The 17,837-nt window shown below is 43.9% G+C and overlaps 1 protein-coding gene across 2 annotated transcripts in view; it reads left to right on the top strand.

Moving 5' to 3' along the window:
* The first annotated feature begins 2,769 nt into the window (after positions 1-2,769).
* Positions 2,770-17,837, top strand: part of LOC149471089 (smoothelin-like protein 2) — a 179,627-nt gene continuing 164,559 nt past the window's right edge. The window contains exon 1 of one of the 2 annotated variants that reach the window (XM_089657479.1): positions 2,770-3,362. In XM_089657479.1, the coding sequence (XP_089513605.1) occupies positions 3,024-3,362 (339 nt within the window). In that variant the 5' untranslated portion in view covers positions 2,770-3,023. The remainder of the gene's footprint in view (positions 3,363-17,837) is intronic. The other variant, XM_089657488.1, reaches the window with a different exon arrangement.

The raw sequence follows: 17,837 nt of genomic DNA, 5'->3' as shown, positions 1-17,837 counted from the left end.
GCAGGAGGGCGCAGGAGCGCCTGTGAAGGCAGGAGGGCGCAGGAGCGCCTGTGAAGGCAGGAGGGCGCAGGAGCCCCTGTGAAGGCAGGAGGGCGCATGAGCGCCTGTGAAGGCAGGAGGGCGCATGAGCGCCTGCGAAGGCAGGAGGGCGCATGAGCGCCTTTGAAGGCAGGAGGGCGCATGAGCGCCTGTGAAGGCAGGAGGGCGCATGAGCCCCTGTGAAGGAAGGAGGGCGTATGAGCGCCTCTGAAGGCAGGAGGGCGTATGAGCACCTCTGAAGGTAGGAGTGGGAGCGCCTGTGAAGGTAGAAGGACGTGGGGGCACCTGTCAAGGTAAAAGGACGTGGGGGCACCTGTCAAGGTAAAAGGACGTGGGGGCACCTGTCAAGGTAAAAGGACGTGGGGGCACCTGTCAAGGTAAAAGGACGTGGGGGCACCTGTCAAGGTAAAAGGACGTGGGGGCACCTGTCAAGGTAAAAGGACGTGGGGGCACCTGTCAAGGTAAAAGGACGTGGGGGCACCTGTCAAGGTAAAAGGACGTGGGGGCACCTGTCAAGGTAAAAGGACGTGGGGGCACCTGTCAAGGTAAAAGGACGTGGGGGCACCTGTCAAGGTAAAAGGACGTGGGGGCACCCGTCAAGGTAAAAGGACGTGGGGGCACCCGTCAAGGTAAAAGGACGTGGGGGCACCCGTCAAGGTAAAAGGACGTGGGGGCACCCGTCAAGGTAAAAGGACGTGGGGGCACCCGTCAAGGTAAAAGGACGTGGGGGCACCCGTCAAGGTAAAAGGACGTGGGGGCACCCGTCAAGGTAAAAGGACGTGGGGGCACCCGTCAAGGTAAAAGGACGTGGGGGCACCCGTCAAGGTAAAAGGACGTGGGGGCACCCGTCAAGGTAAAAGGACGTGGGGGCACCCGTCAAGGTAAAAGGACGTGGGGGCACCCGTCAAGGTAAAAGGACGTGGGGGCACCCGTCAAGGTAAAAGGACGTGGGGGCACCCGTCAAGGTAAAAGGACGTGGGGGTACCTGTCAAGGTAGAAGGACGTAAGAGCAGCTGTGAATGTAGGTGTTCATATGCTCTCCTGTCTTCACAGGTACTCATACATCCTCTTACCTCCGTAGATGCTCTTATGTTCTCCTATGAAGGTAGGATGTGAGAGTGCCTATGAAGGTAGGAGGACATGGGGGCACCTGTGAAGGTAGGGAGATGCATGAGCATCTATGGAAGTAGGAGGATGCATGAATGCCTATGGAAGCAGGAGGATGCATGAGCTTCCATGGATTTACTAGGATGTATAAATGTCTATGAAGGTAGAAGGATGTATGAGTACTTATGAAGGTGAGGTAAGGTAATGTAGCAGTGAAGGCAGGATGGGATATGAGTTTGGAGAGGAGTGGTGAAGCCCAGTGTCTGTTCTTCTCCGGTTGGTTGGATAGATAAGATGGATGAGTACCTAAGAGTGCTGGGACACATGTGAAGTCCAGTGTCTCTACTTGTGGGATATATAAGAAGATGTGTGAGTACCTATGAAGCTAGGAGGAGGTGTGAGTACCTATGAAGGTAGGAGAAGGTATGAGTACCTATGGAGGGAGGAGGTGTAAGTATGAGTATAGAGTGAGAAGGAGGTGGAGGTAGGAGTACCTATGGAGGCAGGAGGAGGAGGTGTGAGTACCTATGGAGGGAAGAGGTATGAGTACCTATGGACTGGAGGCAGGAGGAGGAGGTGTGAGTACCTATGGAGAAGAGGTATAAGTACCTATGGACTGGAGGCAGGAGGAGGAGGTGTGAGTACCTATGGAGAAAAGAGGTATGAGTACCTATGGACTGGAGGCAGGAGGAGGAGGTGTGAGTACCTATGGAGAAAAGAGGTATGAGTACCTATGGACTGGAGGATGGAGGAGGAGGTGAGAGTACCTATGGAGAGAAGAGGTATGAGTACCTATGGACTGGAGGCAGGAGGAGGTGTGAGTACCTATGGAGAGAAGAGGTATGAGTACCTATGGACTGGAGGCAGGAGGAGGAGGTGTGAGTACCTATGGACAGGAGGAGGAGGTGTGAGTACCTATGGAGGGAAGAGGTATGAGTACCTATGGACAGGAGGAGGAGGTGTGAGTACCTATGGAGGGAAGAGGTGTGAGTACCTATAGACTGGAGGGAGGAGGTGTGAGTACCTATGGAGGGAAGGGGTATGAGTACCTATGGAGGGAAGGGGTATGAGTACCTATGGAGGGAAGGGGTGTGAGTACCTATGGAGGGAAGGGGTATGAGTACCTATGGAGGGAAGGGGTGTGAGTACCTATGGAGGGAAGGGGTGTGAGTACCTATGGACTGGAGGCAGGAGGAGGTGCGAGTACCTATGGACTGGAGGCAGGAGGAGGTGCGAGTACCTATGGAGGGAAGAGGTATGAGTACCTATGGACAGGAGGAGGAGGTGTGAGTACCTATGGAGGGAAGAGGTGTGAGTACCTATAGACTGGAGGGAGGAGGTGTGAGTACCTATGGAGGGAAGGGGTATGAGTACCTATGGAGGGAAGGGGTGTGAGTACCTATGGAGGGAAGGGGTATGAGTACCTATGGACTGGAGGCAGGAGGAGGTGCGAGTACCTATGGACTGGAGGCAGGAGGTGTGAGTACCTATGAAGGACGTCTGAGTGTGGAGAGGAGTATGAAGGCCGGTGTGTGTCCTCTCGGTGGATATAGATAAGCACTGGTGGTAACACAGGAGTCCTCTCCACCCCCCAGTCCTCCTCCTCCTGGGTCCCTCCCCCGCCTGAGCATCTCCTTCCAGCGGAGTGTCTGCAGAGGAGCCGCTCATAGTGCCCCGGGCAGATCTCGGTGACAGCTCCATCCCATTCCTCCCCGGTGGATGTCACCTGTGGAGGGCCGTCCCTCCCCCACACACCGGTGCACCTGCACACAGCGGAAGTGAGCCGGACAAGGTCATTGACTGGACGATGGTGATCGGCGCTCGCCACAGCTGAAGTTCGCCCGAAGTCCCGATCGCCGCCTGTCCTCGCCGCCAGCATGGAGCCCGGAGTGGAGGTGTCGGTGTGGCCGCTCAGCAGGAGTGTACCGGAGGAGGAGAGGGACTGTCCGCTCCGGGGGACCGTACAGGGGCTCCAAGCCGACATGGAGGAGTTCAGGCGCGGGGTGGAGAGGCAGTTGGAGGACGTGTTGCGCCTGGCGGGGCCCCTCTCCCGGTCCGTCACCGACCTGCAGTGCGAGAACCGGAGGCTACGGGAGCAGGTGGACAAACTCAGCCGCCAGGTGGAAGTACTGAGCCGGGCTGCAGGGCTGAGCGGGGACGGACAGACCAGGTACTCCAGTCATGCGCTGCTCTCCGTCTCCACTAAGGCAAATCAGGTCAGTGTAATGGGGGGACCTACTCTTCACAGGGGGCAATGAGAGGGCACTACCCATCACAGGGGGCAATGAGAGGGCACTACCCATCACAGGGGGCAATGAGAGGGCACTACCCATCACAGGGGGCAATGAGAGGGCACTACCCATCACAGGGGGCAATGAGAGGGCACTACCCATCACAGGGGGCAATGAGAGGGCACTACCCATCACCGGAGGGCAATGAGAGGGCACTACCCATCACGGGGCAATGGGAGGGCACTACCCATCACAGGGGGGCAATGGGAGGGCACTACCCGTCACAGGGGGCAATGAGAGGGCACTACCCGTCACAGGGGGCAATGAGAGGGCACTACCCATCACGGGACAAAGAGAGTGCACCTACCCATCACAGGGGGCAATGATCGGGACCTACCCATCACAGGGGGCAATGATCGGGACCTACCCATCACAGGGGGCAATGATCGGGACCTACCCATCACAGGGGGCAATGATCGGGACCTACCCATCACAGGGGGCAATGACGGGGCACCTACCCATCACAGGGGGCAATGACGGGGCACCTACCCATCACAGGGTGGCAATGACGGGGCAGCTACCCATCACAAGGGGGCAATTAGAGGGCAGCTACCCATCACAGGGGGGCAATGAGAGGGCAGCTACCCATCACAGTTGGCAATGAGAGGGCATCCACCCATCACTGGGGGCAACGACGGGGGCCTACCCATCACAAGGGGCTATAAGAGGGACCCACCCATCACAGGGGGCAACGACTGGGACCCACCTATCACAGATGGCTATAAGATGGACCTACTCATCACAGGGGGCAATGAGGGGGATTTACCCTACCCAAAAAACCTTTGTGTGGAGGTGGGCTGTAAATCACAGCAATGCTCATTAGTTCTGCTGGAGTGAAGTATTCTGGCTGTGATGGAGCTGTCCTGCTGCTGCTATACAGAGGTTTACAAGCTCAATTCCCCAAGCTGCAATGATTATATCTACCATAACTTATCATTTTAATGTATTGTAGCTTGGTGGATATGTGGGCGATAAGCTTTGTGTACCCAAACATTGTATGGTGCAGCTTCATCCCAATCTCTTCAGATGTGTCGCAGTCCTGCGCCTTCTGACCCTGGTGGTCCTCTTCCTAAATGTTAACCTTCAGACAGGCACCATCGTTGGGTAAATGTTATGTCATTATTATACTTGAACACATCTGGATAAATCTTTCTCAGAGTATTGTGCTCTTTTCATACGTTGACATGCTTGGAAAAGTAGTATAATGCTCCAAAAGGCAAATTTCAAGAATATTTTGGGGCTATTAAATGGGATTTTGTGCCCTTCAACACACAAATTTAGAGAGTGTACTGCAAAATACATTGTGAATTGTGGTGGTCTATTGCAGCATATGTGCCTTCTGATGGTGCATTTGGGTACCATTAAAATGAATGCCATTGCAACTCTTAGACTGTAAGCTCCAAGGATCAGGGCCCTTCTAACCCTCTTGTATTGAGCTGTATTGTTGCTGTATTGTCTCCCTTTATATTGTAAAGCGCTGAGCAAACTGTTGGCGCTATATAAATCCTGTATAATAATAATAATAATAACTTCGCACATGCATGCTGTGTTACCAAATGTCGCAGTAACACTCATTTTACCACGTGTTAACATATTGGTTTGAATGGGCTCTATGACATCTGCCTGCCTATGGCTAGCTTATCTGCAACTGGCTATTTAAAAATAAATTTATTTTATTTATTTATTATAGGTACTTATATAGCGCCGTCAATTTACACAGCGCTTTACACATATATTGTACAGTCACATCAGTCCCTAACCCTCAAGGGGTGTACAATTTTAAGTCCCTAACTTACATTCATACACGTACTAGGGACAATTTAGTCAGCATCCAATTAACCTACCAGCATACCTTTGGAGTGTGGGAGGAAACCAGAGTACCCGGAGGAAACCCACACAGGCACAGGGAGAACATGCAAACTCCAGGCAGATGGTGCCGTGGCTGGGATTTGAATCAACAACCCTAGTACTGTCAGGCGGAAGTGCTAACCATTTAGCCACTGTGCTGCCCTAAGCATTTTATGCCCATTGAGTGCAGTGTAATGTGTATACATTTTTTTTTTTTTCCCAAAATACTGAACCACCTAACGTAAAATTAGGTGTAGCTGCAACCGTGGTCAGCATTCAGTACCACATTACATAGTACATGTACTATCATATAGCTTCTGTTAACTGCAACAACTGCCCAGAAATACATAGAAATCCTGTGTAACTGATTGTAGGATACTGAATTCTGGTTGTTCTAGGTTGTGCACTGTAAATATCCATGGAGAGAATAGTGTATGATGTTAAAGTGGAAAAATGGGTGACATCAAAATGACATGTATGATGCAGTCTGTCAGTAACATTACTTTTATCTGTTTCTTCTATCACAACATCTGTAACTGGTACAACTGTCACTTTTGCAGGACAGCTTGACCTGCTAAAAGCTAGTGGAAAAAGAATGCACCTTATGGCAGGATCAACAGGTAATACAACTAGGGATGCACCGAAATTTCGGTGGCCGAAAACACCCCTTTTTGTCTGTCGGCCAAAAGGGAAAAAAACACCGATACAGGTTCTGAAATATCCTCGCCACCGCTGCAGCCCGGTAGATCTCAGCCTTACCTGAGAAACCATTGATCCTGGTGCTGGGCATGGAGATGGGTGAAGGAAAGATGGCTACCACTCATCTCTATGCCCTTGGAGAACCGGAGCGATGTCGCTTCCCGTTCCGTCCATTTTTTTTTTTTTTTTTTTTTTTAAAGCAAAAAAAAAGAGATCAATGCTTTTTTTTTTTTTATCTAAAGCTTACGTATTGACCCCATATCGCTCCATAAAGAGGACCTGTCACTAATTATTTCTATCACAAGGGATGCATGTATTCCTTGTGATAGGAATAAAAGTGATTTTTTTTTTAAAGGGACAGTGCAAAAATAACCCATTAAAGCGGAGCTCCACCCAAACGGGGAAGTTCTGCTTTAAGGATTGCTCCCCATTAAGGATTGGCACCTTTTGGGGGGCGGGGGGGAGCGGGTACCTGAATTTGACAGGTACCAACTCTCATTTCCGCTCCGATCGCCTAGGCGATCAGAAACGGAAGGTGTCCTCCCTCCCTGTAGTCCTTTGGGACACGTGACAGGTCCCAGAAGACTACAGGACCATTCACAAAGCACAGCACTACTCGCGTATGCGCAATGGGTACCCAGCTGTGAAGCCGTAAGCTATCATAGTCAGGTGCCCACACTGAAGATGCCGGCCTCCTGGAATCCAGGACGGCCAGTGAAACAGGCTGTGGGGGGCACACCTCGGTACCGAGGGACAGGTAAGTGGTTGTTTTTTAAAAGTCAGCAACTACAGTTTTTGTAGCTGCTGCTGACTTTTATTTTTTCACAGGTGAGTGGAACTGCACTTTAAATAAATAATTAAAAAAAACTTTAAAGTTCCCCCGTGCTCGCACATAGTGGTGAACACATACGTAGGCCACGCCCACATATGTAAATGGTGTTCAAACCACACATGTGAGGTATCGCCACAAGCTTCAGAGCAAGAGCAATAATTCTCGCACTAGACCTCCTCTGTAACTTTACACTGCTAGCCTGTAGACATTTTTAAAGCATCACTTATGGAAATTTTCCTTTTGTTTAATCAGTGTATTTTTCTTTAAAAAATTATATATTCATTTTTAAAAACTGCACATTTGGGTTTTGTTTTTCAGCCAAGTGCATTTTGAATTTTCGGTTTCGGTACCAGAATTTTAATTTTGGTGCACCATTAAATACAACCAGGTTATAGGGATTCAGAAAAACAAAAACTGCTTCTGTGTTACTGCCAGTGGTCACATATGTCATTTTTCAGTTTGCCCCTTTCCTAAGGCTTGGTTCACATCAATATGGCTTTGCATGCAGTGTTTGTGCAGGCACTGCAGCCTTTTCATTTGAATGCCACTGCTACTGTAAATCATATCCTGTGAGCAGAGAGTGGGGGCGGGGCTGAAAGCACTGTGTGTATCAATAGACACACACAGCCCTGCTCTGGAGCAAGCTTGCAGGTTACCCACCCCCCCCCCCCCCCCCCCCCCGGTGTCGGCTTCCTATGGTGGCCCACTGAGAAGAGGAGGAACCCAGAGCACTAGCATGTTTATTTATTTGTTATTATTTATTTTTTTAAATTAAGCTTTACAAACGCTTTAAATAGATTCAGTGGAAAGTGTGTAGAGACAAAGGGAAAAGAAGCATGGTATTTGCAGGTTCACCAGGTAAAAATAAAGGAGAAAAAGAAAATGAATTCAGCCACCACATCTAAGGACTGGCAAGGTGCAATTTATTATATTTTTGTTCTTGGATATGCATTAAGTAAATAAGTAGAATACAAGTGGAAACAGTCATACACCATCAGAGGACTCCAGTTTTGTGCAGTAATGCTGATGACACGGGCAATTTTTTTTTTTTTACTTCTGTAAAATGCTAATGCTAATGTGATTTGTAACTAGCAATTTAGTCGCTTGCAATTGGCTACAGCATTCGCTTGTGCTGTGCTGGATATTTCTTCACCGTTTTGTAAAAAAGCATAACGATTGCTGAAACATTTCTTAAAGCAAAGGCCCCATTCATACCTGTGTGATTTGTAGCCAGAAGCTGGAAAGCGCTTGAGGAGAAAAAAATCAATTATTCTCAATGGAAATTGTTCTCTCTAGTCTCCACTCCAAGTCGCCTGAGGCTCAAACAAGTTCTGCAGCTTTTTCATCACTCAAATTGGGCAGATTTGCAATTTTATTTAGCGTTTTTAATTCCATAGAAATGAAAGGAACATTTTTGAAGAATTTTTTCTTCTCAAATGAAGAAAAAAAAAAGTAAATGTATGAATAAATAAATGTAAAATAATACACAAAAGTAATCATACATTGATCAAATGAATAATATGTAATAACCCCTAAATGTAACCCCCCTAACAATAAAAAAATTAAATAAATTATTATTATTAATAATAATAATAATCCTAACCCAAACAGTAATACTTATTTGTATTTACTTTTTTGTGTTAATTTTTTTATTTAAGGGTTAGGGGGTTAAGGTTAGGGGTTAATTAGTTTGTATTATATATTTTATTTATGATTCTTTTTATGTATTTGTGTATTTTACATTTATTAATTTAATAATACTACTAATAATAATATTAACACCTTAACCCTAACAAAAATAAATAATAAATAGTACAATAAATAAAATATTAACACCTAACCCCTAATCCTAACATTAACTCTAACCCCTTATCCTAACAAAAAAAAAATAGTAATAAATTATTTAATATTTAAAAAGCGTAAAATCTGATGGGAAAAAAAGCTGAAAAACCTAGCAACAAATGATGCAACAGATGATCTTTTTCTCTATTGGCTAATAAAAAAAACCCCTGAAACTGTTCAGAAATCATGTGAAAAAAGCTCAAATTCGCTGTGAGCGCTGTGAATTCAGCCTAAGAGCGATTTGTTGCTAGCATTTTGGCTACTTAGCCAAAACATTAAAGTATCTTGATTGCTGAACAACAGATTGCTTTTTTTATTTTTTCTTATTTTCAATTTTAGCAATCTTGTACAAAATCATTGATTTTCTCTGCAACAAATTGTTGTAACAAAATGAGGGTGGGAGGGGACACTGTGAAAAAATACACGTGTCATCAGCCTTGGTCTAGCCATACACTTCCGACAGCTGCAGCACCCAAATGCCCAAAATGTGACTGCATCTGATTGGATGTAGTCACTGTTCAGACACCAATTTTTCAGTTGACATTTGTCGGACTGGGAGGTTCCAACAGGGCCAACCACAGCTCAAACATCAACAAATTCAACAGGGACCAGCCCAAATCTGAGCTGTATATGGCTAGCCTTATGGTGGCCATACACGATTAGAAAATCATTTGAAAAAGCGTTCCAGGTTCTTGACTGTTTGTCTTTTTAAGCGTTCGTTTTAAAAAAAAGTGTGAATAAATCTGCAGTGCATGCATGTGTTAAAATTTAACCCCGTAAGTCCATCAACAAGCAATGAAAAGAAAGATCGTTCTTGTTGCAAACTTTTTGTTCATATAGAGAAATAGAAAATATTCCAAATATTGACCATTGTGACTTCCAATATGCCCCCCCCCCCCCAAAAAAAAAAAAGAATGAGGCAATACCTGAAAAATATAATTGTAGCCATATTAGAAGACCAGCCAAAAAAATGTATAAGAGACACAAAGATGTTTGTCAATCCTATTTGTATATTGTGGACTTTAGTCACATGGGCAGAGAGACATGTCGATAATTGGGCGACCGATATCGATACAATGATGGTGTTATCGCATGTACGTTCGACAGATCTTTAGAAATCTGACTGTTTTTGTTTGTTTTTTTAATTCAAATTATTTTCTAACTGTGTATGGCCAGCCTTAGTCAATACTACATGCTAGTTGTGTAGCTTACACCATAGTGAGCCATTTGTTACATCTGTTAGCAATCGATTAGAAATTAACTGCCAGTGACTTTAGTATCGTGATTGTTCAGGCAAGAATATCATCACTAAAAAAAAACATCTGTTGCACTTTGGAGAGTCAAGTAAATTGTATAGATTGGGTCATGAAATTGTAATGAAACTAGCTTGCATACAGACAAATTGTATCTCTTGATTTTTAATATTAAACACAATGTAATCCTTTAAATAAATACAAAGTAATCTAAAGCACACATGACAATATTATGTTGTAATATTTATACTTCGGAGAAGTTTTTAGAGATGTTCTTGCCAAATGCTGAACTTTTGTGTTTATAAAAAATGACTAATAAGACAGGTGCGTTCTCTCATTCTCTCCATACGAGCCAAGTGTAATATATTGAACAGAACATCCCACGATCCCCTAAAACATTTTCAGCAGGAGTAAATGGTCAGATGCATAGTGCAGTATACTTGCAATTTCTGCTTTTTGTAGAAATGTGCTGTTGTTGTGTTTTTTTTTTTTGTTTTTTTTTTTTTTGAGGGTTTATAGTTTTTTTTTTTTTTTTTTAAAGGGTGAATAGCTGTGCCACCTTTTTCGTTAATGGGTGAACTGACAAATTACCTTGGTGGAGAAAACTATATTACATTATTCAGTTCATGGTTTCCCATCCAATTTTAGCCACTTTTGCTATATTTTATGGAAATGTGTCTCATTTATATAGAGGCACGGACTTTAAAACAAAACATTATGGATAGTAGGGATTAAGGACAATGGTGAATGCCATTGCTTATAGGGTCTCTTGTGCATAGAGTTTTGTTTACTTAAGGTGGGAATACACGATTAGAAAATCGACCGATCGGTCAATCTGACAACCGAGAGGCGTTGTTTCGAAATCGTGGCCCACATTAACAAATCTAAAAAAATCGTTCGGGCAATACGTAGTGTTGACATCTTCCGTACAAATGGAAGTGATGTGTGCGTGTGACCTTGTAGCCACGCCCTTCCATCCAGAATGAGCGATATACACAACAATTACCAGCAATGAGTATAATATAGTTTTACATTACCTATATACATAAATAGTGATACATAAAAATATAATATGCAGAATTCTGGTTTCAGTATCTCATTAGGTCAATATATTTTTAACATTTGGATTTTTCCTTCGTGTTTACGAAGATTCCTTGGACATAAACATCCGGGACATCTTCTGTTTAAGCTCATGCGTGATAGTGCTTGATAGATTTTTTTCGTACGACCATCATACCACCGCATAGAAAATCTGTTGTTCGTATGCGAACTATTGTTCAACCGGATTTTTTTTCACTGTTGTTCAACCTGATTTTTTTCGTTCACAATATCGTTATCAATTAAAACATCCTGCTCATCAACGAAGAGAAAATCGTTCGATCAGTGGTTCTGCTAAATTGTTCGGATGATTTTCTTATTGTGTGTGTGTGTGTGTGTGTGTGTGTGTGTGTGTGTGGCGCATTACTCTTCCAGTGGTCAGATGCAGTGTATTCATTTATTTCATTTAAAAATTCACAAAATATAAGTGAATATTGTTCCTGTGGTGATTTTTTTTTTGGAAAGTAAGATTGGAAAATGGTCATTTGTCCTAGTAACAGCTCTCCAATGTTAAAGGAACTTGAAGCTCCTGTCTCATTTTTAACCCTTTGACTACTTAGAGTGCAAGTCCACCTTTTCACAAAAAAAAAAATTAAAAGATGGACTAACACCCTCCCCACCCCCCTGATCCCTGCTTCATGTACCTCTGTGAGTGATTAGGTGTCCCTACCCATGCAGCCAATAAAGCAATCTGGGATTTTAAAACCACTCTCCTTATTTCCATCTTTCCTTAGGACTTCCAGGGCAGGTCAGACCCCGATTGGTCAAAGTTGTCACATGCCAGCATGTGACTACTCAGAATTGCTCTGATCCATCCTGGAAGCTCAAAGGAAGGATGAGGCAGAAGAGTGAGGCTTTAAAATCCCCAGACCACTGCACTGACTGCAGGAGCACTGATATCACCCACAGAGGTAATCACAGTGGGGACTGAAGGGGGGGATATAGGGGGTAAGTTCAACTTTTTAATTTTTTGTTAAAAGGTGAAATAAACTTTAAAATGGCAAAAGGGTTGAACATGACCCAGGAGCTTCAAGTTCCAGGTTTCTGCAAAGTGAGTCTCCAGCCCATAGGAGACCACTCCTGAGATAATGAGTTGAGTGATGATGATCTGTAAGAGTAATGGAGAGCGATTGATGGTGTGGAGAGATGGCAGTAGGCTAAAGGTACCCAAAGCAAGGAAAAGGTGGTGGGGACGGTCAAGCAGAAGGTATACAAAGGAGCTATAAGATGGTATGGAAAGACTTTAACCACTTTGTATATTTGAGTGTGAAAGACTAGTCTAGTGTAGGTAGAAGGTAGTATGAGTAATTGTGTGCAAAAAGTAAAGTAAATAGCATGGTCAAGGAAGAATTAAAGGAGAAGTACAGCCAAAGTTTTGTTTGGCTGTAGTTCTCCTGGTGATCACAGGAGTGCAGTTTGTTCTGTACTCCTGTGACCCATTTTCAGCCAACAGCGGGCTAAGGTCTGCTGTCGGCTGACATCACTCAGCCGGTCCAGGCTGGGGAAAGATCGCAACCATATGGTTGAGATCCACCTAGGAGCTGGGATTTTCTGAGAGCCTGAGCCAGCCGCACCCTCCGTCTCCGCAGCCCAGCACTCCAGTGAGCGCTGGGGGGTGCAGCAGGGAGAACTCAGTTCTCAGCCTTAGAGCAGGAGGGGGACAGATGTAGCATCAGATCGAAAAAAGTCACAAAATTTCTCTTTCAAATTGGTATAAAAGTGGTATTCACAGGTAGATATTTGGAGACCTACATCTAGTTTGGTGGGGGGAGATTTATGTTAACTTTATTTCTTAGTTTTAGACTCCATGCACACTAGCGGTTTTTTTTTTGTTTTGTTTTGTTTTTTTTAAGCTCCTAGAAGCTGTTATCAGCATTTTGGTTTCTGCTCCTAGAAGCTAAATAGTGTTATTCTATATGTTCATGGACACTATTTTAGGCTAGTAGTATTTTTGAAGCTTCAGTGTTTAGGAGCAGAAAAAAAAAAGATTGTGCTTGTAGAGTTTTTGGGAGCGGTTTTTTCAGCTGAAAATAATGCTGAATGCTCCTAAAATGCTACTAACAGCTTTTTTTTTTTTTTTTTTTATATTTCTTTCCCTACATGTACTATAAAAACATTTATAAAATGCTAACGCTACTATAAGCTGCCACAAAAAATGCTATTATCAGGGTTTTTCGTACAGCTTTTTTTTTTTGCTTTTTTTTTAGCATTTTTGTTTCAGCTTCTAAAAAATGCTAGTGTGCGTGGAGCCTTAGTCTGCTTAAAGTCTGACAAACACCTTAAGTTTTGTGGTATTTAACAATCATTTTATGTGCATTTATGTTGTGGTACTGTTAAAGTTATTATGGATTTTACATTTTGGTTTTAAATCAAGGACTTTCGCAACTATTTGTTATAAACACAATCTAAAACATGTATATAAGCTCAATTTATAGCAGTGTTTTCGTTTTGGATTGACATTTATAGGTCCTTTGGGCTTAGCATGCAGACCAGAGTGAACAAGTTTTGCGAATTGCTTCAGGTTGCATTTATTTATTTATTTATTTCAGATCGGGGTGTTTTTATTAAGGCTGTTTGAATGAGTAATTCAATTAATTGCATTGGAAAAAGCTTAAACATTTTTCAAGTGGTTCTTAAAAATTTACTTTGGACAGATTTAAAAGGTTGAAGGCAAAAGTGTATGTAAAGACATTTTTTTTTTTTTTTAAGTTGATAGAGAAAGGTTAAAATTCCTATCAGGTTATTTTTCATAGAACAGTGGGGCAAAAAAGTATTTAGTCAGCCACCAATTGTGCAAGTTCTCCCACTTAAAAAGATGAGAGAGGCCTGTAATTGGCATCATAGGTAGACCTCAACTATGAGAGACAAAATGAGAAAAAAAATCCAGACAATCAAATTGGCTGATCTGGAAAGAATTTATTTGCAAATTATGGTGGAAAATAAGTATTTGGTCACCTACAAACAAGCAAGATTTCTGGCTCTCACAGACCTGTACCTTCTTCTTTAAGAGGCTCCTCTGTCCTGCACTCATTACCTGTATCAGTGGCACCAGTTTGAACTTGTTATCAGTATAAAAGACACCTGTCCACAACCTCATACAGTCACACTCCAAACTCCACTATGGTGAAGACCAAAGAGCTGTCGAAGGACACCAGAAACAAAATTGTAGACCTGCACCAGGCTGGGAAGACTGAATCTGCAATAGGCAAGCAGCTTGGTGTGAACAAATCAACTGTGGGAGCAATAATTAGAAAATGTAAGACATACAAGACCACTAATAATCTCCCTCGATCTGGGGCTCCACGCAAGATCTCACCCCGTGGGGTCAAAATGATCACAAGAACGGTGAGCAAAAATCCCAGGACCACACGGGGGGACCTAGTGCATGACCTGCAGAGAGCTGGGACCAACGTAACAAAGGCTACCATCAGTAACACACTACGCCGCCAGGGACTCAGATCCTGCAGTGCCAGACGTGTCCCCTTGCTTAAGCCAGTACATGTCTGCGCCCGTCTGAAGTTTGCTAGAGAGCATTTGGATGATCCAGAAGAGGATTGGGAGAATGTCATATGGTCAGATGAAACCAAAATAGAACTGTTTGGTAGAAACACAACTCGTCGTGTTTGGAGGAGAGAGAATGCTGAGTTGCATCCAAAGAACACCATACCTACTGTGAAGCATGGGGGTGGCAACATCATACTTTGGGGCTGTTTCTCCGCGAAGGGACCAGGACGACTGATCCATGTACAGGACAGAATGAATGGGGCCATGTATCGTGATATTTTGAGTGCAAACCTCCTTCCATCAGCAAGGGCATTGAAGATGAAACGTGGCTGGGTCTTCCAACATGACAATGATCCCAAACATACCGCCCGGGCAATGAAGGAGTGGCTTCGTAAGAAGCATTTCAAGGTCCTGGAGTGGCCTAGCCAGTCTCCAGATCTCAACCCCATAGAAAACCTTTGGAGGGAGTTGAAAATCCATGTTGCCCAGCGACAGCCCCAAAACATCACTGCTCTAGAGGAGATCTGCATGGAGGAATGGGCCAACATACCAGCAACAGTGTGTGCCAACCTTGTGAAGACTTACAGGAAACGTTTGACCTCTGTCATTGCCAACAAAGGATATATAACAAAGTATTGAGATGAACTTTTGATACTGACCAAATACTTATTTTCCACCATAATTTGCAAATAAATTCTTTCCAAATCAGCCAATGTGATTGTCAGGATTTTTTTTCTCATTTTGTCTCTCATAGTTGAGGTCTACCTATGATGCCAATTACAGGCCTCTCTCATCTTTTTAAGTGGGAGAACTTGCACAATTGGTGGCTGACTAAATACTTTTTTGCCCCACTGTATGTGTCCTGCTAGAGAAATCTCACCAACATGAACCTTCACATCTCTGAGTGTTGTCCCTTAATCAGTTATCCTCATCGGATCCTTGTTGGAGGATATTTCTTCACATCTTTCTCTGGTCACAACTTAAAATTCTTGGACTATTCCCCACACTTTCTGGCTTGGTGACTTTGGTCATCAGATCATATACAATGGTTTATTTCCCCAGTGGGGACACATACATCAATAGAAACTTGACAATGGATCTAACCTAGTCTAACATGCATGCCTTTCAGTACACCACAACACATATATTTGGAACCATGTGTGCATTGTAGTGCGTTGTATTGGAAAAAAAAAGGTATGTTGTGGTGTATCGGTAGTCCATTTAAAATTAACTGACTGCCTAAACGCATTGCACTTTAACATGCAAAATAACAGGTTAAAAAGTTAAAGGGTATCTAACCTAAAAAGGAAGTTTTAATATATTCCATTTTACCATTCTGTAGATGTGGTGGCTGTAATGCCTTCCTTTTTTTCAGGTTATGTACATTTTCTGCAAGTACAGAAAAAACATTGTTTTTCTGTAGTGTCTTTGTAACTTCATGTGTACAGAGCTGATAGCTCAAAGAATGTTATTGGCAATTGTCTGTGACCTGCTTAACACCTTTCCCCAGGAAATGGAAAAATGAGAAAAGGTGATGTTTGTAGACCAAATTAAGGGAGCAGCCTATGGTGACAACACTTCTCATTCACAGGTACAGTGCCATGAGTCAGTGTCATCACTCCAGGACAGGAAGTGTGTTACTGGTAATGTTGGGTGTAAATAAATGTAAAAAAGGCTCAAATAGGAAACTAATACAGCCACCACATCTAGGGACTGTTAAGCTGCAATATAATGTTTGTTTTTAGAATTAGATATGCTTTGATGTGTGTATAACCTACCACAACACAGGGGTCAAGTGCGAAGAGGTTCTAAATGTATTTTTTAAAATGCAAGCAGTGTAAGTACCTGAATTTGACCTGGTTTAAGTTTTTTTTACAATCTCAGAACAGCAGAGCACAGACTGGCAAAGGGGAAAGCAGCAAAAGGAGCCAATCAGCTGTGTTGACAAGGACAACAAGAAACATGCTGATAGGAGGAGAGCAGACAAATTAACTCATCAGTGTGCCAATTCTCATTTCCCTGTACAGTCACAGGCTGGAAGGAAGGGGGAAGTCAAGACCTGTAATTGTTACCTAAAGGGTTGGTTCACGTTTTCAGAAAAAAATAAAAACAAATTAAGTCACAACACTCTCCATACCCCTCCAGTCCTTGCTGTATGTACCTTTTTATATAGTTCCCATCTTCCAGCACCCTCTCCAGTTATATAGCAGTCTGGCACTTTCAAAGATCCCTACACAGTGCTTGAGATGGGTAACAGAAAGTAGCGAACAATGGTGAGCTCTCATCTGTCAGAGTTGACCACATAACTGCACTGATCAATGAGAGTCTTTTTGAAGCTCATTTTTTTTCCAAGGGACATCACGGGAACAAAAAAGGAAATTCTTATTGGCCAGTGCTGACCAATGAGCTCTGACCATTGCAAGGCATTATGTGGCTATACAGCCTCCAGCACTGTTTAGTAAAAAAGTACCAAACTGGCATACCTGATGGAGAGAAAGTCGGAAGATAGGATCACATTAGGTACATGCATGGGGACTGGAAAGGTGGGTGGGTGTTGTGACTGGAGTTCACCTTTAATTTGTTTGTGAAAAGGTGAACTAACTGCAGCAGATTAAAGCAGAGCTCCACCCAAAAGGGGAAATTCTGCTTTAAGGACTGCTCCCCCACTCCCCATTAAGGATTGGCACCTTTGGGGGGCAGGGGGGAAGCGGGTACCTGAATTTGACAGGTACCCACTCCCACTTCCAGTCCAATCGCCTAGTTGATCGGAAGCGGAAGGTGTCCTCCCTCCCTCCCTCCCTGTAATCTTTTGGGACACGTGACAGGTCCCAGAAGACTACAGGACCATTCATGAAGCGCAGTGGGTACCCAGCTGTGAAGCCGCAAGCTGTCACAGCCGGGTGCCCACACTGAAGATGCCGGCCTCCTCGAATACAGGATGGCCAGTGAAACGGGCTGCGGGGGACACACCGAGGGACAGGTAAGTGGCTGTTTTTAAAAAGCCGGCAGCTACAGTTTTTGTAGCTGCTGACTTTTATTTCTTGACAGGGTGAGTGGAACTCTGCTTTAAGTTCTGTTTTCCTGCCCTGCCAGACAGGGCTGTGCTGTGATATATCTCAAAACTGTATGGCTGAAATGCAAATCTTTTGGTAGAAAACCACCCATTATATGTAATTCATGTATTTATTAAGAGGTTTCCTAAAGTAAGAGGATAGAGTAGGGGAGGATTAAAGCATTGCCGCCCGTCTCTCATTTGAGAGATTTCTGTTCCCCTCCAGTCCTATAGACTCAACTGGAGGTGAGAGGATATCTTTTCCTTGTGAG

Source organism: Staurois parvus, unplaced genomic scaffold (assembly GCF_062004578.1).
Source record: "Staurois parvus isolate SC_StPar_1 unplaced genomic scaffold, SC_StPar_1.0 ptg000029l, whole genome shotgun sequence".
Classification (NCBI taxonomy): Eukaryota; Metazoa; Chordata; class Amphibia; order Anura; family Ranidae; genus Staurois; species Staurois parvus.
This window is presented reverse-complemented; position numbering and strand designations above follow the sequence as displayed.